A 23,477-nucleotide genomic window follows, 5' to 3' on the forward strand; every position below is an offset into this window, starting at 1 on the left:
GCACGATGAACTCACTGGTGAATGAAATGTGGGAGGACGTTTTGTTAAGTTGGCACGGCACTAGGGTTCTAGGATTTTTCAACACAAACACACTACTTTCAATATAAGTGACATGTTTGTCTTCCAAAACCAGCACACAACAAATAAAACTAGCAGTTTCTTGCAGTTTAGTAGCCCCTGAGTAGTTTTGTAGTCCTCCACACCATTTTGACCGGCATTATATGTTCTCTTTACAAAGTTGTTGATAAAGCAAGAATATATTCTTTACAAAAAGGACTAAATCCTTTGGAAATAAAGTACCTCATTATGGTAATATGATTGTAGGGAACAGGTAATTCACAGTAAAAAGTGACCACATAGGCCTGTATGATCGTGATCTTTATGTGTGTGTTTATAAAGGAACGCACATTAACAACGTTTAAGCTCATAAATTGTATCTAAACAGTTACTCTTCATCTACATTACCTTCGTTGGGACCTAGAAACCAAAATGGATACATTAAAACAGTAAAACAATCAATGGAATGATATTATCAATTAATTGCTACTTTGCATTGAATAATGCTCAGTAGTTTTGCTATTAAACAATTACCAACAGAGTGTACAGATTGCAAATAGAATGCGGACAGGTCCGAAAGTTCGTAAAAATAACAATTACGAAATGCAGGCTGTTAAAGGACACAGAAACCCAACCCATCATTATTGGTCTATTTGATTTTAGAGAAATACTGTCATGACCAACTTCCCCCAAAACAGCTAAGAAAAATCTGGTTCTTTTTGGAAGATATCCCAGATTTGATGTTCTCTTTAACACACAAGGCTGAAGACTTGATCAAGTTTAAAGTTGTTCAAGTATAAAGACTTTATCAAGTCTAAATATGAAATATTTGATCCATGTTTGCTTCAGTTTTTTTTTTTATGTTTTTTTTATATGTTTTTATAACAACAATTATTTTCTGTAATGAAGATGGGTTTTGCAAATGCTGAATCTAAAATATTGAACCCTCTTAATATGACCGTATGATGTCATTGGTTTCCATGTCAACACTATTAAAATCCTACTTTGAAAACATTTTAAAAAAAATAGAGAGAAAGTAAAAGTTTTACAAAATGAAAGCTAAAATGAAAGCCAAAGATGATGATGATAGGGGCTGTTTTGCATTAATTTACTCACATATAACAAGGCCACTTGGTGTGCAATGTACTTATGATTATGTAACTTCTCACAATCTGACTGGATTTGCTGGCACAAACTGGTAATCTGATTCAAGCTGGCCAGGTGGGCAAAATGTGCTGGAAAGTAGAAACCAAATAAAAATTGCAAGTATCATCCAAAAAGACTACTAAATGAATTTCTACAAATAATTTAAAACATTACAACTTCTCATGATAATCAAAGTTGATCATAATAATATTTTGTACCGCAAGTTAACAAGAAAATTTTTGCCTTGAATGTATACAGTTGGCTTGAAGCTTTCACTGTATGTGAGAAAGCAGTCCTATTAAAGCACAAATGTGGAATTTACTCAAGTTTAAGAATCAAATTGAGAAGTTTACACAATGATATCAGTACCCACAAAGCAGGAATCTGGATTTGACTCAGCTTCAGGAATCATGCTGAGAAGCATGAACAATGATATCAGTACCCACAAAGCAGGAATCTGGATTTCACTCCGCTTCAGGAATCATGCCGAGAAGCACATACAAATGATACTAGTACCCACAAAGCAGGAATATGGATTTGACTTAGCTTCAGGAATCATTCTGAGATAGCATGTACAATGATATCAGTACCCACAAAGAAGGAATATGGATTCCACTCAGCTTCAGGAATCATGCTGAGAAGCATGAACAATGATATCAGTACCCACAAAGCAGGAATCTGGATTTGACTCCGCTTCAGGAATCATGCCGAGAAGCACATACAAATGATACTAGTACCCACAAAGCAGGAATATGGATTTGACTTAGCTTCAGGAATCATTCTGAGATAGCATGTACAATGATATCAGTACCCACAAAGAAGGAATATGGATTCCACTCAGCTTCAGGAATCATGCTGAGAAGCATGAACAATGATATCAGTACCCACAAAGCAGGAATCTGGCTTTGACTCCGCTTCAGGAATCATTCTGAGATAGCATGTACAATGATATCAGTACCCACAAAGAAGGAATATGGATTCCACTCAGCTTCAGGAATCATGCTGAGAAGCATTAACAGTGATATCAGTACCCACAAAGCAAGAGAAACTGGATTTGACTCCGCTTCAGGAATCATGCCGAGAAGCACATACAAATGATACTAGTACCCACAAAGCAGGAATATGGATTTCTCTCAGCTTCAGGAATCATACTGAGAAGCATATACAAATGATATCAGTACCCACAAAGCAGGAATCTGGCTTTGAATCAGCTTCAGGAATCAGGCTGAGAAGCACATACAATGATATCGGTACCCACACAACAGGAATCTGGCTTTGAATCAGCTTCAGGAATCATTCTGAGAAGCACATACAAATGATATCAGTACCCACACAGCAGGAATATGGATTTCACTCAGCTTCAAGAATCATGCTGAGAAGCATATACAAATGATACCAGTATCCACAAAGCATGAATCTGGCTTTGAATCGGCTTCAGGAATCATCCTACTAAACACTGCTAAGTTTCTTACCATCCACAGATGTTGATTTGATGTCGGGAGGTATAACATGGGGATCTTCTGCTACTTTTGCTGCCCGTGGGAACATCAGTGCCAGTCCAGTCATATTGAGGTACTCCTACAAAAAGGGAGTAACACAATAAATTAGCATGCCCAATTGTCACCTACTGAAGACATCATCTACTGCAAGAAGAGAAAATTAATACACATCTGATTCCCCTCTAAATTGATTCCTCCACCCACACACCACTCTCCCCCTGCCCCACCAACAACAGCAGCAAGTGAAAAAAGTTTCAATTGCCTGGCTGTTTATTAATTTGTCCTTTACTCTTGCCAAAGCTTGACAATCTCTGCACAATTTACTATTTTGACCTAGATATAAATTTGCTGTGGTTATGTCACTACTAGAGGTATGCAAACACTATGCCCATAAGTCCTTTCCCTCTATCCACCACATGCCCCCTACCTTCACCCTCCCCCCCCCCTTACGGACTTCTATATAAAAATATATTGGAAGAATACCTGAATAGATTATATAGCCATAAAGCCAAAGTGACTTCATATAAGGTATCAAATCAAGTAATAATATTATTTTTTTTAATTGATGACAAATGGGACATTTAAGAATATTGTAAGCAGTTCCAAAATTGGTTGCATTTTTTGCATATTATATCCCATCTAAGATGCTGTGCATCTTGTGTATTCACTCCCTCTCTCTCTCATTGTGAATGTAATATGTACAAGAATAAGTTACTCACTGGTACGGTAGGTGAAGGTTTGGGTAGGCACTGCAGTACTTTCTCAACTTTGTCCAAAATTAGATTTGCTGCAAATTAAAAAGAGAAGGGGAAAAACAACGTTTCAGCTATACAGTGTATTAGAGACAAACAGTGAAGAAGACCTTTATTATCAACATCGAGTTGTTAGGAATTGTTTTGAGTAATGTCCAGAAAAAAGAATATAGGCAACACTTTGCATATAAAAAGGTACATTTTCACGTATAGCACTGTGCTTTAATTTACCGACGTTACACAACATGCATGATGCACTGGAGTTTAAGCATTCTTTACGTTAAACAAAGGGCTTTATACTTAATAATGAGGTTACAAAGTAGTGGGATGAAACGAAATGTCCTAAAATAAAAAATAAATAAAAAAATCATCGTGGAAGGCCAGTATCGCTTCACAAAATGTTGCACGAAAATGGTCAAATTGCTATACAAGTCCAAAGATGTAATAGCAGTTTTTCATACAGGAAAATATAGTGTTTTATAAGAGGAATTTCGGATCCTTCAGAACAGCTGCACAAAGTTTGAACGAAAAATTATTCCCCAAAGGCAGTTTATTTTATGACCCTTAAGGTGCATATGAGGGGGAAGCTACATGGCTTATAACTTTCACTTCACTTTGGGTGGCTCTCCAATATGACAGCATTAGCTCAGTTAGGACTCGTTTTGACAATCTAACAGACCATTTCAAATGGCAGAAAACATTAATATTCATTTGGATGAAAATCCTACTGGACCTTTAATTTTAGCCAGACTTGTACCAACCACATCCCAGAATCCTCCAGAATTGTTATTTCCAATGCTATCTCTTTTATAGACTCGACCCTAGCACTGTGACCCCTCATAACCCTAGTACAAACTTGTATCTGAAAACTTTAACTCTTAACCAAAGAAATTTCTCCAATTTTGTTTATGGGTGGTAACATAAGTTAAGCGATCTAGGAGGGGATGGTCCCTTTGTCTCTGCTTATGTCGCACATGGACAAATAACAATTCTTTCAAATTCAACAAATGGTAGAGAGGACACTAGAGGACTATGGTCAGTACATATGTCATTTTACAGTCACTCACTATCGTGTACTAAAAAAACAATTGCAATATTCATTAATTGCAATTCTGTTTGTTAAGACAGTATGTGACAAAGATCCCCCAAATCATCTGTTATTTGTAGCTGGATTTTATGAAACTTGTTTATATGTACTGCATAAGCTATAGTTTAATTAATGTCATGATAATTAATGAAACTGTGAGAGGTTTGCATCCAAGTTAGTTCAACCGGGGAATATGATATAACACAGGACGATAGGTGGGGTGTCTACTTCCTTTTTTCTTTGATGGGACAGAGGGAGGGGAGGGGAGGGTAGGGCAGATCAGAGCCAAACAAAACAAGATGTAGAAATTACTGTACCTGTGGTTTTACCAAGGTAATAATGAACATCGCATTCTGCTCTTAAAGTTCCCATAGTACTGATGTTAAGGTCAAATGTACAAAAATAAACACTGGTTTACTATTGATAATATGTAGTTTGAATAATCACAATCTCTTTTAAATTCAAAATATTAGTATATCTTCAATTTTAGAATTCAATTTAATCCAAACCTTGCGTTCCGAAAGTGTTGCTGTAGTTTCTCTTTCTGCCTCTGAACCCTGGTTTCTGAGTTGTCTGTCAAAAATCAAGAAGAAAAAAGTTCAGAATTTAAGTAAAAGAAAAGCATATCCTGCTTAGGTATATAACCAAGTTGTATCTACATTTATACAAAAGTATTAGACTTTTGGTACAGTGAAGAGGTAGACATTGAGGTTTGTCAGCTGAGTGTCAAGATCAACATCTGAAGCAAACCATTTTCAAGAGGTGAGTTTACGGTGATTGGCTACAGTCTGTAAGTCGTTTCGCAGCACAGACAGCCTAAACACAGAGATATTTTATTTTGAGATATTTTGTTTCTTTGTCACAGTGTTACTTTCTTTTAAGGATGACATACAATTAAACCAGCCAATGTGGGAAAGTATTGAAGGAAGACACCATAAATCCTGACAGAAGGGTGTTATATGGTACACTTGAGGTCAGAGTTGACCCTACCATCCCAAATTAGCAGGATGTTGGGTGTTCACTAATCTCAGTGCTTTTATATGTGTGAGGAGGTGTTGAGGGAGGAGTTTGGGGTGGGGAAGGAGGCCTTGGTACAACAGTCGACATGCAGAACACAATACTGTCAAGTACAGTAAAGCAGGGGTGGGGGATCCTTTGTGTACATAAGAGAAATAGGCTAAGGAGTAACAGGCTAAGACCACTTTCTTTCTTCTGGTATCAATGTTATGGAAATGCAATCACCCGTACTATATAATATAACACACTGCCAATATAAGAGGAAATAAAAGCATCTGCAGGGCGAATTTTTAACGGTCGTCGGGCCGTCTGATATGACCAAATTTCTGTTCGGACGACCTCAATCAGCTTTGGAGGTCTCCCGGAGGACAACCGGTTGTTTCCATCCAATTCAGATTGCATTGCAATTACTGTATGGTCAATACCGTACACGAACAAGGTAAATATTAAAGATTGGTATCACCCTCCATCACTTCTGAGATACTCAATATAATACAAAAATAGTGGTAGGCCTGTGATCCACCCTAAGGAGAGTATTACTGGCCCACAGCTGGTGTTCTATTCACCAAACCTACAGTACATATCTCTCTTACAGTGTAAATATTGGTCATTCTTTGCTATTTTGCTACATTTTTTTCGTCAACCATATTTCCTGTTCAGGCAACTCTCCCCCCCCCCCCCCTCTCCAAAAAATTAAAAGGGTGACCCACTTGTCTGGAGGAAAACCAGAAGAAAAAAATTAATAAAATTTTGTCCTGTTCATACTGTTTTCTATGTTATACACAATATTCTTTTCCTTCTCATAGAATTCATCATCGAAACACACTGATACCTCATGGTACTCTCGTTGGCAAAGCAGTTCCAGCTGAGAGCAAAAGGTCATGACCTCTATAACCAGGTCAGGTCCGGACATGGCGACTTCCCACAATGATTCATGAAGCCTGAGTTCCACTGTGCATAGGAATATGAAAATTAATACAATATGACAAAAGACAAATAAAATTTTACTATGTATACATCAAGTCCAGAGTCAAATTTTTTTTAACATTTTGAAAAACAACCCAAAAGATTTGTGATGTTTTGCATAATAAATTAACTCGGTACAACCAAATGTTCACAATGAACGATGAAAGGGAATATTTTAGTTCCTTTTGTTTTACAATCATGATTTTACCTGAATGAGTGTCTTATCTTCACTTAATACAGAATACAAGAAATAGTAAGCAGTATATAATTGAAAAAATGTTGAAGTTAACTTAACATTGGACGACAAGGTAATGCTAACAGCATAATGTCAAAGTTAAGAACTTTTTAGCAAACTTGGCTCTGAAGTGGAGGGGACCCTATATTTTGCAAGTTAAGCTGTCTCCTGTAACTTAAGTTAATATTGCAGTCTTCACTTAAGAGGTGGGAGTTGTAGGGTTAGCAGGCCTCGACCAATAATCACCAACTCGCCAATGGCAAGTACAATTTGGCGGCTGGCCAGTACAAAATGCATTACGCTCCACACTTCGGCTGGTTGCTCATTCGCTCGTGAACTGCCTTTAAACGATAGGCTTGCTATTAATTTGTCAGCCAATCAACATAGGTCCTATTGCCTAATGTTACGCAACATTATCAAGCCCACTGTTACAAGTACGGTCTTACGGAACAGCTCTGTTCACCAGCGCATAAGTAATTTGACACTGAATAATGCACGTGTAGCCAAAATGGAAGAAAAGAAACAGAAATAAAATGTGTTTACCACAACCAGGTGTAGCAAGTTGTGTATCCAGCGGTACAAAAGGAAAATAGTCAGTAGGTAACCGCAAACAAGATAAGGCCTTCTGTACCTGACCATAACTAAGAAATTGTCTTTAGTCACCCATCCCAATTCACAACACAGTGATAAGAGGCATAGCTTTGGCTTTTTTCCCCAAACTTTCAGTATTACCAATTTACTATGACAACAAATTGCGAAGCACAATGAATGAAGCAACTGTCTTACTATGCATAATGCTCCACATATGTACAGTACATAATTACACTCATTAGAATAGTTACTGTACTGTTAAAGTGCAAATAAGTAATTGTTGCTTTGTGTCACAAGGGTTTTTCTTCATATATTTTGTATCCTAAATTGAAAGTTTTTGTTTTGGGAACAATTATTTGTTATTTTTTGCCCCCTCCCTTCCTTCAAATGATGCAACTTGATTCAACACCATCATTTAATCATTTTTCTAAAGAAGTTTTTGCGGAAACCGTAGAGGAAAAAAGAACTTCTGTTTAAAAACAGAACCAAAGGAAAAAATCCTGTATATTTGTACCAAAAGTTTCTAAGTATCACAATTTAACTACTGTCTGAGCTTTGGTTGTTTTTGACTTATCAGCACACAATTAATATATAGCCTATCCCACTTGAAAATTGTTAGCTTTAATTGTAGTGAACTTGAAGCAAGTTCAAATCGTAGTTTAATTTTCAATGACCAATGTCAATGGGAGTTAACTGTGTGAAATGGCCCACTACTTTTACGTAAATTATGTATGGGGATATTGCACTTTTTTCAAGTTTTAAACACTTTAGAAGAATCCCAATTAAATAGATCGTTTTGCTGTAACCAACAAACATAATCCACAGTGGTAGCCTAATTCAGGCCATATTACATAGGCCAATATCACTCTAACAATTAGCAATAAAAAGTGGCGAGTAGAATTATTGCCTCAGTCACCAGTTGGAAAAGTTGTTTTAAAAGTATTTGTCAAGGCCTGAGGGTTAGGAATTTAACTTTTATGTGGAGTAGTTGTATTGTATTGCACACTACAAATGTCATTGTATTATATGTTGAGCAGTATAATGTAGCCTGCAAATGCACCGCTGTGATGATGAACAGAATACAATCAGTAGAGCGCAGACTTTTTAAATGTTGTACTCCTATCTCTCACTTCTCTTTAACTTAAGAACACAGGATAGCATTTGCAACCCTTTGGAAGCTACCTTGATCTGCTCCTTGAATTTGCAATGCACTCCATCTATCTGATCAGACTGTGCTATAAAAACAGTACTTCTTACATGAAGAAAGAACGCCATGACCCAGTACTGGCAGTAGCCTAGTACAGTACTAAAGTACTAAGTACAGCCTACAGGCATATACTTCTACAGAATTTGTCCAGGTTATCACGAATACATATTAAAATATATATAAACTATAGACGTCTATAGTTATAAAGCCTTGTTATGGTGCTCGACGTATAATGTATCAGACTGCATAAGTTTAAATTTAGCAAAACTTTAAATTTACATTTGCTGCATATAATTTTAGCCTAGGCATCACCTAACGCTAGGCTGTACACAAGACATATGCATGGCTAGCGTTAGGCTAACGTAGAGACGCATCGTTAAGAATGCACTAGGCCTAACAAAGAATGAGTTCGAACTTCGAAGCTTGTTCAGTAAACATAGTAAACTATTTTAATTCCATTCTTGATGAAATTATCAATCTAAGACCTGTCTAAAACTTCTCTTTCGATTCAAAGTTCTCACCTTTGTACTCAGGGCTGTAAGAATAAGGGACTCGTAAAGGTACAGCATCCAAGGGTTGCGCCATTTTTGGACAGTAACTGTTTCTAAATGTGTGTAAAATATTAGGTGGAAAGGTGACTGCTAACTTCATGTTTCATTTTCAAAGGGTGGCACAACAATATCAAAAAAGTTATCTGAGCGATAACACACGTTTGGATTTTTGTTAGTTTTTAGAATGTATAGAAACTTGTGGAAAATAGCTCTTGTTGCATATTGTCAATGACTGCACATTTACGACATTCGAACTAAGTAATATTTACACATAATTGGATACCCCGATCTAGTTCAATACACACCTAGGTCGTAATAACAACATGGGCTGCTGCTAAATAAGAGAGGTGCAACTGAACTGTCAACAAGCTATAATGCATTACCTCTAAACCTTTGTATCAGGTATTTTTTCCTGGTCAAACTCAGTATACCACGCACAGCTCTGCGTGCTTTGGACTGCACAGTTCCAACATACAATTACATAATATTGTTAATCAGGGATATTACAGACAATTTGAAATTATACCTGCCTTCTCGTAATATCTGATAAAGTAGGAGAGAGTGAAAGAATTAGGGGGGGGGGGGGAATAAGGAACTCAGTGAGTCAATTTTCAAGAGAGTTTTTTTACGCGAAATAGATTTTATGTTCACGTGTAAAGTATGTATTGTAAATCCCCCCCCCCCCCCCCGCCTCGTTTATTCAATGTTTTATGTTTATCGCATTTCTTGAAAGTAACTAATTCTTCAAGATTGAAAACTAAAACTAATCAATTAAATTGGGTTTATCCTCAAACAGGGACGAGAAAACAACCCCGTTAATACTTCTACACTAAATGCATATACTTAAGTCATGACGCCGTAAAGAAAAACTTAATCAATAGAAAATAATTTGAACGAATTCAGGATTGATGAGTTGTAGAGCGCCACATGACGAAGAAACCTGTAATTGGTAAAAGAGACAGCAAAAACTTCAAGTATTGTCATTTCAATAATACCGGAAATAATTATACATATTTACTGACATTCTACACATTTTAAGTAATATCCGTTTCGATCGGTACAGTTACCTACTATAACGCATAAACTGATGTTAAGTTATATTATTGTTTTGTCTTGAAGGAGTATGGGTGCGCATTGGGGGTGGGGGAGGGGGTGGGGAGTGTTAGCGAGGTGACATGGTCCATACGCATTTTGCTACTGATGAATTTTCCTTTATAATCCCCTCTCAAATATTGGGTGCAGTACATTCTGTTATGATCGGTTTTCCAGTTTCTCGAGTCTCCCGTTTATAATTTAATAATTCTGAAGAAAGTGAAGTTACCCCCTCTATTAAGTTTACCAGTTTACCAGACTGATGTTAAAGGGGAAATAGAAGCTATAAACTTTTCTGCTTAGAGAATACCGTTTTGCAGTACACTCTTTTCGACAGAAGCAACACGAATGCTCGAAAACATTTCTTTCAACCTTAAAAATCGATTTAATTGCCACCCATGCATGGCATTCGCCAATTTGTTTGAATTCCGACAGTTCCCGCTTGTTTCGTGACGTAAGCGAGCCGCGTTACGCATTTCAACACATTACATTTCCTTGGCGTCGCTCGCGATAACGAAGGCAATATGTAGTCAAATGTTTCTTCTGAAACACTTCCGGACTCTGGAATTTGGGGATAAAAAGAGAACATGGATGGATGCATTTGGACTTGACTGCTTGCTATCAAATCGATCCTGAATACACAGTGGTGGAACTGAGACAATCAGACCTAGAGCTTGCTAAACAGATCGCATCTGTGCCCGACAGTGGCATTTACTATATGTTGCTAGTATACTGCCAACACTAGTAACAGTTCTGCGACGGAGGGGTACGCCTTTTGTGCCTTTAGTACGTTCTATTTTCCCTGGAAACCTTCTCCCGTCAGGAATAACATAATATCGTTTTCCCTTCCCCGCTTATTTTTCACCTCTCTTGTTTACACAACCAAATAATTGGTACTACGACATTTTGCACCAACTTCCGAAAAATCTCGGACAACAAGTGTACAATGTATATGCAGAGAAAGGCATTTAACTTACGATGTGGCTTACTGACGTGTTTTTTTTTAAGCGCCCTCGTCATATAATGGCCGCCAACAAGGTAGGTTTGAAATAATAGTTAGAACTTCCTGAAAATTCGGGGGAAAGGTAGTTTTGACTAGTTGTTTCACATAGGGTGTAAGAATATTAGTCTCTACTATGAGGTCACTACAAAACCTCAGGGTTTATATCTCCTTTAAAAGATTATGCAAGTTTAATAAACAAGGAATACAAAAAATAATGACGAAAAAAGCAAAGTGAACGTTTCTTTATTCAAGATGCTGGTGTATTAATTGCACACAACGATTCACAAAAAGCCAAAAGTGGTATATTGGAATTAAAGTACACCATGGATAATTTTACCCCGGCTCCCCTCACCTGCAGAATACATTCAGAAGTCTCCCCAGACCCTGCCCCCCCCCACCATCCCCTCCCCTTCTTCTATAGTTTGCGCTGTTAATACTTTAATAAAGGCAACGGACGGTAAAGCTAACGCAAATGTTGATATTAAATGACCATGATACATGATTATGCCTTATCCATTAAAAAAACATCACAATTAAAGCCCACTAAAACAAAGATATGGTCGGGTATGAAATGCTGCGGAGTAGACTACAATGTAACAGAGTACTGTTTATCTCACACTCATTACAATTATATATATATATATATATATATATATATATATATATATATATATATATATATATATATATATATATATATATATATATATATAGGGGATTTATATCTCCTTTATAAGATTATGCAAGTTAAATAAACAAGGGATAACAAAAATAATGACGAAAAAAGAAAAGTGAACGTTTTTTTTTTTTTATTCAAGATGCAGGTGTCTCAATTGCACACAACGATTCAAAAAAGGCCTAAATGGGAATATTGGAATTAAAGTACACCATGGATAAGAATTTTACCCCGGCACCCCTCACCTGCAGAATACATTCAGAAGACTCACCAGACCCCCCCCCCACCATCCCCTCCCCTTCTTCTATAGTTTACACTGTAAATACTCTAAGAAAGGTAACGGACGGTACACCTAATATATAATTTCTATATATATATATTCATATATGTATATATACATATATATATATATATTCATATATGTATATATGTATATATACATATATATATATATATATATATACATATATATATATATATATATATATATATATATATATATATATATATATATATATATATATATAAAGCAATAAGGAGATAACGAATACAATACGCTGTGATGAGGCTGCGAGCAGAGGACTATCGCTTGGGTATCAAAGGCCTGCAGAACATTGTACGGGATGCACAAATGATTCATTTTGTCGGCATGTTTTGGGGGTAGCTAGGCTAGCTCCCGCCAACCCCCCCCCCCCCGCCCCCAACACACAAATACACACAATAAAATTCATGTCTCACTGCACCTCAAGATCTGTAAATTTGTTGTACTTAAGTCAAAACTTGGATTAGATATATCAGTACTATAATCAATTACAATGCGTTTCCATGGGTTTTATATCGAACAGTGACGACAGAAGAACTATGTTGACACCAACTTTTATACACTTCATGTATATTCTAGTAATTACGTAGAGAAAAACTTAATTAAGAGAAAATAATTTGAACGAATACAGGATCGATGAGTTGTAGAGCGCCACATGCAGAAGAACCCTATAATTGGTAAAAGAGACAGCAAAAAATCAATTATTGTCTTTTTAATTATACCGGAAAAAGTTATACATTTTTATTGACATTCTACAAAGTTTGAGTAATATCCGTTTCGATCGGTACTGTAACCGACAATAACGCGTTTATATTTAATAATACTAAAGAAAATAAACTACCCCCTCTACTAAGTTTACCAGCTAAACCAAACACTGAATGGTTGAGTAGCTACGTGAGTGACCCGTTACACACATGAAAATTCGCGTAAGTTAATCAAACTCGTAAAATTCCATAATAGGGTACGGTATATTCGCTTTGTATAATAAACCGTGTACTCGATATGTTTGGTCATATTCGCATCAGAAGGTTTAGAATCAGTCAGAGCTCATGTGAGGTTCTTGCGAAAAAATACTTGGGTTACCGAGGAAAAAAGTAATATTCATTTCTAGTTTTTGTTAAATTTGTTGGACCCATTTCGTTTCTTCATTTCTGAACCATAATTGGTAAGTAGACTACTCTATATATACCTAAATATATATATATATATATATATATATATACTTAGATATGTAGTGTGTGTTTTCTCGTCTTTACTGAAAAACATTGACCTAGTGTCTACGAGTGTTGAATATATAGGTATAAGCAATGACACTATGTCATTATCTTAAAATCATTTCAATAGCAGGCGAAAGTTTCAATTTTAAAGCATTTCTCTTAATTGACTAAAACCGTTTTCGGGTGTTAATGTTTATTTTCATCCACTTGTCTTGGTTTCTATTGCATTTTTTTATTTTTTTTTATTTTATTTTAATGAGCCAAGTGCATGTTTGTACACATGGAAACATTGAAAGTGATTGCATTAAGGGGCAAAAAGAAATTAAGATAAACTAAATATAACGAAAATGTGACCACTTAAGCATGTTTAAAGGAAATGCAACGCGTTATTCAGCAAATTCATAAAATGGCGTAGGAAACATTTCTAAGGTCACACCCAATAAAGATCAACGTTGGCAACTATTGATTATTCAACCTTTAATAAAAAAGGTGTCAAGCTTATTGTATATAAATGAGCTGTTTTGTGTAACGTCTGCTAAACAAGTGGATATGTCGTGTATTGTATGTATTCGTGAACTGTCGACAACATTGACTCATTGTGTGTATAACCCTCAGGGATCGTCAGAACATATTTTTTATTTATACGCGAATGTTGCCATTTTTTTTAATATGAGGCTAAAAGCTTTCTATTCACAATTAAATGACATTAATTTAATAGCTTGTCAATGAATTTTGTTATTGTATATAAGTGAGCTGTATGTGTTAGGTCTGCTAATAAAGTAGATATGTCGTGTATTGTATGCATTCGTGAACTGTAGACAAAAGTTATTCATTGTGTGTATAGGCCTAACCTTCAGGGATCGTCAAAACATATTTTTTATTTATTCGCGAATGTTGCAATTTTTTTAATTCATTGTGTGTATTACCCTCAGGGATCGTCAGAACATATTTTTTATTTATAAGCGAATGTTGCAATTTTTTTATTAATATTAGGCTAAAAGCTTTCTATTGGCACAATTAAATGACATTAATTAAATAGCTTGTCAAGGATTTTTTTATTGTATATAAGTGAGCTGTAAATGTTAGGTCTGCTAATCAAGTAGATCTGTCGTGTATTGTATGTATTCGTGAACTGTAGACAACATTTATTCATTGTGTGTATAGGCCTAACCCTCAGGGATCGTCAGAACATATTTTTTATTTATACGCGAATGTTGCATGGGTTTTTTTTTTAATATGAGGCCAGAAGCTTTCTATTCACAATTAAATGACATTAATTAAATAGCTTGTCAAGGAATTTTGTTATTGTATATAAGTGAGCTGTATGTGTTAGGTCTGCTAATAAAGTGGATCTGTAGTGTATTGTATGTATTTTCGAATTGTAAACAACATTTACTCATTGTGTATATCACCCTCAGGGATCGTCAGAACATATCTTTTATTTATACGCGAATGTTGAATTTTTTTAAATATGAGGCTAAAAGCTTTCTATTACAATAATTTCTATTTCACAATTAAATGACATTAACTTTCCGCCATGTCCCCGAGAAAAAGAAATTCTTAAAAAAAAACTAATATCAATATTAAATAGATAGATAGATAGATAACATTTTTCTTAACAATAATTAACGAATAAACCTGATAATTCATGGCTTTACCTGAATACACAGATGAATGTAGTTATCTCCGGGCTGGTTCGTTGTAGTTACCCTGTTGCCCACTTTGCTCAGAAGAGGCTCTACATCAGAAATTTAAGAGGGTGATATGAACCAACTCATAATTATGTAACTATGTAAAATATGTAATAACTGATAGTAATGAACAAGCTACTTCACTGTAATTTTAAATATTTTAAATATATTTTATATATTTTAAATAATTTAAAATATAGGTTGAAGCCTTGTGTAGAATAGACATATTGACATACAGCCTGTATCGAAATGGGTATATTAAATACCATATATGTATATTCCTTCGGTGAGCGAAGAAACAGAATCAGGTTTATAAATATCACGTATTTTTACCAGATATTCACTTATTTGTTAAGAATAGTTTAGAATATGCATGGAACTTACGAGCTTTTTGTTATAAGCGGTTCGTTGTATGTTCCACTTTGATCGTCACCACCTCTGAGAATAATAATATTAAGAAGAATTCAATTTTTCAAAACTGCTGCTCAATAACATGAGAGAGAGCGCGCGAGAGAGGTGGAGAGAGTGAAAAAGAGATATATACTATTATTCTCTAATATTTTAAATAACTTGAAAAGGGATCAACTTGTTCCACCTTAGTTTCAGCTATGTGCCATGTCAGCTCTACAAAAGTGAACCCATTTCGTTTTCTTGAAATGGATATGTTCTTTGGATCAAGTATTTGGTTTTTTGCAATATTGTTAATATTACCAAATACAGAATTATATGACTGTGAAGTAACTGTATTTGTTTAATTTTATTTTACTACAATCGAGAATTAAAAATTCAAAGCATAAAATTGCGTTAATCGGAAGTTTTTGAAGATTCTAAAAGAATCAAATCCAAAACTGCATGTATTGTTTTTTATTTGATTTAAAACGTTCTGTATTTAGATCTTTCTTTAAACCGTTAATATAATAATGCATGTAGCATACCTCAATTTGATCTTGTGAATGTGTTCTTTATCATTTTACATTGACAAAAAAGAACAATTTGTTAAATGGAGTGATGAAAACCAATTAAGGAAGAAGAAAGGCCAAAATCTTGGAAGGATTATTTAGTATAAACATTTAGAGAGAAAAAAAAGCCGTCATATCTTACCTTGATTCAGATTGATTCTCAGAGATTTGGGTGTCTATTTACATCGGCAACAAGAAAGAATAATATTCAAATGGCAAGAAGAAATCCAATTAAGTTATATGAAAGTCCAAAATCGTTTAAGGAAGTCTATAAGTATAAACATTAAGAAGAACAAAAACCGTCATATCTTACCCTGATTCAGATTGAGACTCAGATTTTTGAGTATTCTCAGATGTTTTATTTTTCTCCGATTTTTTCTCAGATGCTTGAGTTTTCTCAGATGCTTGAGTTTTCTCAGATGCTTGAGTTTTCTTAGATGCTTGAGTTTTCTTAGATGCTTGAGTATTTTTAGATGTTTGATTTTCCGCGGATGTTTGAGTTTTCTCAGATGTTTGAGTCTCCTCAGATGATTGAGAATTACCCTCGCTATCCATATTGAAAAGAAAATTTAATTTTCTCTAAGAGTTTTTAGATAAAGTTTCCCACCAATTTAGTAATGTTATCTGGGGTACTTTTTCAGATGTGATGAAGTAGAATTATATATTACTTCAATCAGAATAAGAGGCATTTGATGAAAACAGTTATATTTATATCTGATCTTTATTATCGATATTTCGGTGTGCGGGATTAACCAATGAAAACGTTCATCGTTTCATCACCTTTATTATTTTCATGGTTTAGCCAATCAAAAATCATTTACATGTGTGTGTGACAGATGTATTGGGGGTGCTACCCAATTTGAGCATGCGCAGAGTCTGCGACATTTTCCACAGATATGGTTGTTGCAATAAGTGGTTTAACCAATGAAAACGTTGCAATTGTTCATACGACACGTTACCTTGTAGGCCGTGCCCTGTGTCAGATCTGCCCTCACTTAATATTCCAAAAGCTATTTTTAATCCGAGTAGTTTTCCCGAGTATTGTTTTGTTAACTATATTTTGCGAGAGAATCTATTAGTGTGAAAAAATCGAGGGCAGCGTCAAGGTACTGTTTATGAAGGAAGGAATTTCCCCACACTTAGTTTCTATCCCAGTGTGTTTATGTTAACAAGCTAATAGCACAATACGAGAGATCCAGTCAAGAGTTATACAATGTTGGAACTTTAAGTAATTTGTTTTTTCTTCAAATTCATTGATTTGTTTTTAAAATAAAATGTGCCTTTTTTTCACTAAAAGGAGATTTTTTTATCTTTCAAGTCCCATTTTACAATGATTTTTCTATGGTAACGCCAAAGTGATTAATTATAGAAAATAAAACCCGATAAATGTAACAATAAAGATTTTTTTCTATTTAAATCAGTTTGTCGAAAACTAAAATTGAAAAATACCTTTCCATGACGAATATAGTCGTAATACAATTTAGCAAATTCCAGAGGCGTTTAACTATTGAAGGGTATCTAATGATTTGCGAATTTTCTTTAGTTTGCACAAAAAGTGACACAAATTATTACCAATGGGAGAGCTGCTTCAATAGCTCCTCAATGCAACAAAAGTATATGTGTGTGATGGGGGGGGGGGGTGGGAGGAGAAGCGGACATTGTTGATAATAGTACTGACTTAGAGTTCTGATTTTATCAAGTCTGGATATAAAATAGGTCAGCTATGTGTTGTCGTAGCCAAATATCTGATTGAGGCAAAATGGAAGAGAGTTTATTGTAGGGAGTATGTTTTTTTGAAAAAACATGACATCACATTATGACGAAATCTCGTACATGGGTTTTTGTAATTAGTTCATGTAATGATAACGCACTGCAAACCTCTTCCCCACCTCACCCCTGCCCACCTGCCCACCCATGTCCACAATTAAGTTGAAGATGTTCAACACACCCCTCCTTGTACCCTATCATTCAGCGTATTTTCGTTCATTTCTTTTTCATAGACAAGTATAAGTATTTTACTAACTCAAGAACAAAGTGTCAAAGGTTAGCAATTTGCCTAAGATGTTAATTGCATCCCCATTTCTTTGGTATATCTTACAGTTGATTTTGTGACGTCATGTTTTGTGTCGACTTGTTATAGCTTTACATGCTTTTATAGATTTATGGTGGCATCTTACTACATATAAATAAATTGCTCGATATACCCAAATTAACTTGAGGGTTGAAAAGATTATTTACAACCTAATGACGATATTCCAAACACGACCAGACGAAACCATCGAATTAGTAAATCTTTCAGAAAATTTCATTATTCTATAGTCTCAATTTCACGATTGGTGTCAACATAGTTTAGCAAATGTTTTAAACAAGGAATCAATAAATGATGACAAAAAGAGAAAAGTGAATATTTCATATTCAAGATGCATGTATATTGATTACAAAAAAACAGTTCACAAAAAGCCAAAAAGCAGATTATTGGCATTAAAGTACACCATGGATAAGATAACTAATTTAAAAGGATCTCAACACCTATTGCTACGAAGTTTACCCCGGCAACTTCCCCCAACCCCTATTCCAACACCGTCGTTTTGGGTCGCTTCATCACCCCATCCAGCTAACTATGCATTCCGATGACTCCGCACCACTCCCTTCCCCTCCAGCCTTCTATATTTTGAACCTTTTTCTAATTTTAAGAAAGGTAATGAACGGTGAAATTAACCATAAATGTTGATGTAAAATGACCATGATACATGCTGTGCCTCTTCCATTAAAAGCCATAACAATTACACCCCACTATAAAATGCTTCCCAGCAACAACAGCAAAAAGATCTTAATTTGTTACTGGTTCGGATTTAGTTCTAAAATGTAACAAAATACTGATTATCTCACACCCACGACAATTATATTTATGATACATATATCAAGAGTTCTCAAATAATTATCTACGAGGGCAAGAGAACAAAAACAACATTGTTTAGACCAATTAAAGGGGTAGTAGATAGGATCCAAAATTCACGATACCTACCATAGACTGGCAACGTGCAGTGCATGCAGGTCTGCATAAAGGGTGCAATCAAAGCATAGATAAGAGTGCTGTTGCGGGCCGATATGTATTTTTTTTCCTCACTTTTTGTTGTTGTTGTTGGCCGGATTGGAATCATTTCGCGAGTCTTAATTGGCCCGCGGGTGGCCAACTGAGAACCCCTGGTATATCAAAATGAAATTTCTAAAAAATGTGTAACAAAATTGTCCACGACCCAGGCTCATCCATAACTGATCTTAAAACAGCGAAATATGCCAGAGAGAAGAGATTCGTTGAATATGCATAGGTATAATGTCGGGTCGTGAATATCCATTGTCTCACGTATGATTCAGCCTCGGTTCGTGAATATCCATTGTCTCACGTACGATTCAGCCTCTCTTTCAGAAACACCTAATACCTCCTCATCTCCTTGTCAGGAGCAACTGAGAAGCCTCTTATTGTCTTACACCTCTTCTGTCTTAATCCTGGTTTCCCCCGAAGTCCATTGCGACGACGTCGTTGCCGTTTCGAGAGAAAGAAGCGCAGTGTTAGAGAAATGGCAGTTGCTTAGAGGAACGACCCCCCCCCCCCCCACCCCGCAAAAAAAAAATGCCTAAGGAGTTCCTGTATGCCTCCGTAGAGTCAGAGTGGTCACTCACATCTTGAACGCAGTGAAGTTCGTATATTCTTGATGGAACAAATCTATATCCATGCATCTTTTGAAAGGAATTGTTGTCCTAAATCGGCCCTCATGTTCGATTCTAATCAGGGGGAAAGAGGGAGAGAAAAGAGAGATGTTAAGAATTAGAAAGGGGAAAACATGCCACAGATGTATCAAGAGAACCCCCTCGTCTTCGTTGTGAATGATATATTCAGAGGCGACAGAATGCAGTTTAATCGGGCAGGTGGGGGTGGGGGCCGGAAGAAGTGGGGGTTAACACACTTTGACTGGCAGTGAGACATGTGACTGTTGACATGCAAATTGAAAAAAAAAGTTAACGTTTGTCTGTGCTGTTCATTACCTTTGTTATATATATACATATATATATAATATATATAAATATATATATATATATTTATATATATATATATATATATATATATATATATATATATATTTTTATATATATATTTATATATATATATATATATATATATATATATATATATATATATATATATATATATATATATATATATATATATATATAAAACAAAGGTAAACAGTCTTCTTCAGCTTGAATAAAATCAAAGTACCAACGTGTTATTGTTGTTGATGATAACTTCATGAATATCCAGCATCATGAATAATTTAAAGTGACAAACTCAATTGCTTTCTGTTGGTTTACTGGTTTATCTATATAAATTCAGGAGTAAGTCTAACGATATGGATAATTATTGGATTTTCCCCATATTTCGCTCGCTCGCTCAAAATTTTTTTTATTCGTAGACAGTTTTGAAAGATATTTTGTATATTGAAAAATCGATCTTTACCATCGAAATATGAGAGAAAATGGTCACAATGGCTAAAAGAAGGCAACGATAAGTTGTATATCTCGTTTTTTATTGTTTTTGGATAGCTGAATATCCATGACAGATATTAATTTTTAAAATTAATAATCCCTAGGAGAGATTGATTGAATTGTGCACACTTTGGTGTGTAAGTGTGACAAGTTACCGATGACCAGGGTTAAGTCGTGTGATAAGGCCTTGGCCATGAATAAGAATGTAAACATGAGATAAACATAATAATAATTATAATTATAATAATAATAATAATAATAATAATAATAATAATAATAATAATAATAATAATAATACTTATAATAATAATAATAATAATAATAATAATAGTAACAATAATAATAAAAACACGGAAGTCAAGTACAGCAGTTCATAAAATCGACCCTTATATATACAGACCCTTATATATATATATACATATATATATATATATATATATATATATATATATATATATATATATATATATATATATATATATATATATATATATATATGTATATATATATATATATGTATATATATATATATATGTATATATATAAATATATATATATATATATATATATATATATATATATATATTTATAAATTCAATGACGAAATATTACAAGCTATATCTGAAAACTATGAAATACCTATTGCCTAAACATGAACATATAGATTGTCTTTTAAACCAATTTCTTTCTCAAAGTGTTCTTGAGGGAAGGGGAGGGGAGGGAGGGGAAGGGGAAGGGAGGGAGGGGGTAGGGGAAGGGAGGGAGGGGAGGGGAAGGAGAGGGGAGGAGCGAGGGTAGGTCAGACAAGTTTATTTCCCCTCCCCTGTCACTGCCCAGAACTCATTAATAACGTCCTGTTTAGATTGTCAAAAATCAGAAACCTCTAGCGTTTATACACCTTTGTCGACACGCTCAAAGTTTAAACGGAATATCCCGTTGGCTGAAAGTGTTTGACAACACTATTTTTTGGACATGTAAGCTAAAAACACAACAAAATTCATGGTATTTCTTTAATACGGCAAATATTAGAATTTCTTTTTCAAACTTTTTTGATGGTATTTTGCTTTTAAAAGAGTATAAAAAATAATGTGAATACCATTTAAGAGGAGAAACTAACTTAATTTATCGTTTAGTTGGTTCGTTGCCGCTGTTGTTTTGCCCCTTGGTGTTTCCTGAAGACGAAGTCGAACTGCGGATAAACGAAATGTGATTTTTATGACACAAATCTATTTCGTTACCACAAAATTAAACATTCTATTAGACTATACTCATAAGCATACTACTTTGGTATTAAATCTTATCAAGAGAAACACTGGGGTGTGACAAAAACTGAAAGGCTGCCCTGCTATATACAAACACTGTCTTGATTAGTGACCCCAATTTTCATATTCATCATCTTGGCAATCCTTGGGGTAAGGGGGAGGGGAGGGGTCTACAGAGAGATGGCAACCCTTCTACCTTTGAGAAATGTACATATGATTAAAGCAACTTAGCGTTATATTTTTCAACTATTGGAAAAAATATATTTTCATGATTTTTTACCATTTTTTCCCCTGCAAATTTCTGTTTCCGAATTATTTGGCGACTCTCCAAAAAACACATATTTAACGCGACCTTATTTTGAATTACCAGGGATGTTAATGCAAACATTGTTATAACCAAGGTGTTATATGTCTCTTCCATATTTTGTCTACATTCTTTAAAAAAGCAGTTCTTTGCAAAGTTATATTTGGTAAACCTATATCCACCGGGGGAAAAAATGATGCATTTTTAAACATATTTAGACATTATGTTAGGGCCTAATTTTAGTCTAAACGCTGGTTTGGGATAATAACTATTTTTCGAATTCCTGTGGAAATATTAAAGGGATCAACCCTAAGACTTCCTGTACATTTCCTATACATTTTTTGGCGATGAAAAGTGAGTAGTAGAGCCAATTAAATGAGTTGAGAGATTTCTAAAAAAAAATGTAAAAAGAAAAGGCTTTAACTCACATCAACCCACGCCAATGTGCAACACTTCGCTGATTTTGGAATTCAAAAATGAAAACATGTTGACGCAGAAAGTTTGGCTTCCTGTACACGGAAATGGGGATTGTTTTTCCAGGGGCACGATAAATTCACAAGGAAGAGTTGTATGTGTGTTTAAAAAAAAATCTTTTACAAATACTGTAATTCAGTACAAGAGGGGTCGTCTTAGGGTTAACAGTAGGCTGAGAAGAAATTATTGTAAGTTAGATGTTTTAAGGAAGAAGGCAAAAGACTAATGTAACGTCGGGTATATTCTGTATTTCACTTCCAAATATCGTTTTTGATTAGTTTGGACCAATTTACCGGTGAGTAAATATTCTTTTCGTAGTTATAATTCATTGCATTCAGCATAAGGAAAGAAAATCAATGGCATTAATTGTAGTAAATTGTTAATTTTCTTAATATTTACAGGCTAGTTTAGTTATGTTCATTTTAATTGTCTAAACTGAAAACACGTCATCCATATTTACACTGTTTAATTTCTCGACCTCGAATTATTATTTTTTTTTTTTTAAGTTCTCAAAGATAAGTAAGTCCCTTGTCAAAGAATTATTATTGTCGATGCACTTATAACAGATACCCAAATTTTTTTTTTACAAGGAAAATGGATGTATGATTTCTGTTGTTTAATTTTTGCCATATAAATAGGTCAGAACCTTCCAGAAGAAATAAAATAAGCATGGGACCTAACATTCATAATTAAGATAATTTTATGGATCACCAAATAAGATTATACTTGTTACCACATTAACATGACCAAAAGGTATCTATATTCAACTATTCCCATTTAACATCATTATGTCACTCTTACTACAAAATATTATCCTGAAGGGG

At 34.8% G+C, this 23,477-nt stretch overlaps 3 protein-coding genes and 1 long non-coding RNA gene across 14 annotated transcripts in view; 1 reads left to right on the forward strand and 3 right to left on the reverse strand.

Moving 5' to 3' along the window:
- The window catches only part of LOC139974641 (uncharacterized), a 37,498-nt gene extending 28,260 nt beyond the window's left edge, over positions 1-9,238 (reverse strand). The window contains exons 1-6 of the mRNA XM_071981867.1: positions 9,079-9,238; positions 6,391-6,509; positions 5,051-5,114; positions 3,422-3,489; positions 2,676-2,781; positions 1,174-1,292 (exon numbers count right to left, since the gene is read on the reverse strand). Of these exons, the coding sequence (XP_071837968.1) occupies positions 1,174-1,292; positions 2,676-2,781; positions 3,422-3,489; positions 5,051-5,114; positions 6,391-6,509; positions 9,079-9,208 (606 nt within the window). The 5' untranslated portion in view covers positions 9,209-9,238. The remainder of the gene's footprint in view (positions 1-1,173; positions 1,293-2,675; positions 2,782-3,421; positions 3,490-5,050; positions 5,115-6,390; positions 6,510-9,078) is intronic.
- The window catches only part of LOC139974640 (uncharacterized), a 199,104-nt gene that overhangs the window by 24,069 nt on the left and 151,558 nt on the right, over positions 1-23,477 (reverse strand). The gene's annotated exons all lie outside the window — the stretch shown is intronic.
- Positions 11,431-23,477, reverse strand: part of LOC139974996 (uncharacterized) — a 35,544-nt gene continuing 23,497 nt past the window's right edge. For 4 of the 10 annotated variants that reach the window (XR_011795615.1, XR_011795611.1, XR_011795612.1 and 1 more), the window contains 5 exons: positions 21,731-21,802; positions 16,382-19,851; positions 15,494-15,547; positions 15,077-15,156; positions 11,431-12,869 (listed from right to left, as the gene is read on the reverse strand). Coding sequence is in view for 1 of the 10 variants with exons in the window: in XM_071982574.1 (XP_071838675.1) it covers positions 15,099-15,156; positions 15,494-15,547; positions 16,382-16,623 (354 nt within the window). In the remaining 9 variants the exon portion in view is untranslated. Of the gene's footprint in view, positions 12,870-15,076; positions 15,157-15,493; positions 15,548-16,381; positions 19,852-21,709; positions 21,803-23,477 lie in introns of those variants that run through there. The other 6 variants (XR_011795618.1, XR_011795619.1, XR_011795614.1 and 3 more) reach the window with 3 other exon arrangements.
- LOC139974997 (uncharacterized) overlaps positions 13,191-23,477 on the forward strand; it is a 42,249-nt gene continuing 31,962 nt past the window's right edge. Inside the window, exon 1 of one of the 2 annotated variants that reach the window (XR_011795621.1) lies at positions 13,191-13,366. This is a non-coding gene — a long non-coding RNA (uncharacterized lncRNA). Of the gene's footprint in view, positions 13,367-21,808; positions 22,949-23,477 lie in introns of those variants that run through there. The other variant, XR_011795620.1, reaches the window with a different exon arrangement.

This window comes from Apostichopus japonicus, chromosome 10, assembly GCF_037975245.1.
Source record: "Apostichopus japonicus isolate 1M-3 chromosome 10, ASM3797524v1, whole genome shotgun sequence".
Taxonomy (NCBI): Eukaryota; Metazoa; Echinodermata; class Holothuroidea; order Aspidochirotida; family Stichopodidae; genus Apostichopus; species Apostichopus japonicus.